General features: G+C 48.4%; 1 protein-coding gene across 1 annotated transcript; it reads left to right on the top strand.

Moving 5' to 3' along the window:
- The first annotated feature begins 488 nt into the window (after positions 1–488).
- LOC131926518 (ubiquitin-conjugating enzyme E2 variant 1-like) lies at positions 489–1,102 on the top strand. The gene has a single exon (XM_059282021.1). The coding sequence runs from the start codon at positions 652–654 to the stop codon at positions 967–969; it is 318 nt and encodes a 105-aa protein (XP_059138004.1). The 5' UTR covers positions 489–651; the 3' UTR covers positions 970–1,102.
- The last annotated feature ends 628 nt before the right edge of the window (positions 1,103–1,730 follow it).

Genomic DNA, 1,730 nt, shown 5'->3' with positions numbered 1-1,730 from the left:
TGGGAACCCAGTAAAATAGTTAGTCTATGAGATTTCTAAAAAAAAAAAAAAAAAGATTTCTAATATAGTGTGAGTAATTTGCATTATAATTTATAATTCTCCTAGACTTAAAGCATACATAGTAGGCATTCACTAGGAATATATAAATGAAAAATTCTTGTATGTGTCTTAAGTGGATGAGATAGAATACATGGAATTAGTTAAAAAGAAGGGTTGAAACGCCAAAAAGAAGCTGACCCTGCACCCAGAGGCTAGCACAAAGTGCACAGTGTTACAAATCCTAGCACTAAGAAGACAAATTGAAACCTATGCCACAATCTATGCTTTATCTTCATAGCTTCATGAAATGGCATCTCAGAGCCTCTACCTTTGGGTTCCACCCCCGTCACCCATTGCCTGGCCTCAGCTGATTGCTGAAACTGCGAAGGACGAGTCCACAATCCTCTCCATCTTGCATCTTTCTTACCTTTAAAACCAATTCTGGGGGTGAAGAAGGGGCCGGGCTTCGAGCAACAGCGACGCAAGATGGCAGCCACCACAGGCTCGGGAGTAAAAGTCCCTCGAAATTTCTGACTGTTGGAAGAGCTGGAAGAAGGCCAGAAAGGGGTAGGCGACGGCACAGTTAGCTGGGGTCTAGAGGACGACGAAGACATGACACTTACAAGATGGACAGGGATGATAATTGGGCCTCCAAGAACAATTTATGAAAACCGAATATACAGCCCTAAAATAGAATGTGGGCCTAAATACCCAGAAGCACCCCCATCTGTAAGATTTGTAACAAAAGTCAACATGAGCGGCGTGAGCAGTTCAAACGGAGTGGTGGATCCAAGGGCCACGGCAGTGCTGGCCAAGTGGCAGAATTCCCACAGCATCAAAGTCATCCTGCAGGAGCTTCGGCGCTTGATGATGTCAAAAGAGAACATGAAGCTACCACAGCCGCCAGAAGGACAGTGTTACAGCAATTAGTCACCAAGGCCCCGGCCTCCCCTCCCCAGTCCAACCTAAGTCTTCATTTCCTACAGTAGTGAATTTTCTAGATTCATCTTGTAGACCTCAAAGGACTGGAGAGAAAGCTCCACTGAGACTCCATCCTGGAACACTGCTCTGATACTAATTTCTTGTCCATTTGAAATACAAATACATTTGTAACATCCTCTGTTGAGTGTAACCGCTGGCTACCTAGTTGAACTTCTGGGATCAAGAAGGTGTGTTGAAATCGGTTTCCTTTGGGAGTGGTGGGCGTAGCTAATGCAACTGTGAACAGACACGTCACACAATCACCTGCTGCTGACACATGGCCTGGGTCTGCCTCTGCCCGCCCCGCCCTCCTGCCACAGCTGTGCGGTGGCCCTTAGACTAGATGGGAAGAAGGCTTCAGGTAGCAGCTGTGGGACTACTGCTGGGCTTGGGGGTGCCTTGGCCGCACCCCTGCTTTCTTAAGTCTTAAGTGATGCCCCATCCAAGCCATCGTCCCCCCGACTCCTCCACTCCCACCCTTGGGCAAAGCTTAGATTGTAACCCTCCCCTCCCTCAGAAATTGGCCATGGGTGAGGATTCAGGGCTTCCCGTCTCCCCACCTTTATCAAAGGATGCTGCTCTCCCCTCCTCCTCAACACCCTTCTTGCCCATCACCACCCAACAGTGGCTGTGGCCAGAAGCCATCAGATGAGGTTGGAAGAGCCTGGCCTCCCTCACTTAGCTCTGGACCACATGTTCACTTGCTACCA

Source organism: Peromyscus eremicus, chromosome 16_21, assembly GCF_949786415.1.
Source record: "Peromyscus eremicus chromosome 16_21, PerEre_H2_v1, whole genome shotgun sequence".
Taxonomy (NCBI): domain Eukaryota; kingdom Metazoa; phylum Chordata; class Mammalia; order Rodentia; family Cricetidae; genus Peromyscus; species Peromyscus eremicus.
Note: the sequence above shows the minus strand (reverse complement) of the source record. Positions and strands in the feature narration are given on the sequence as shown.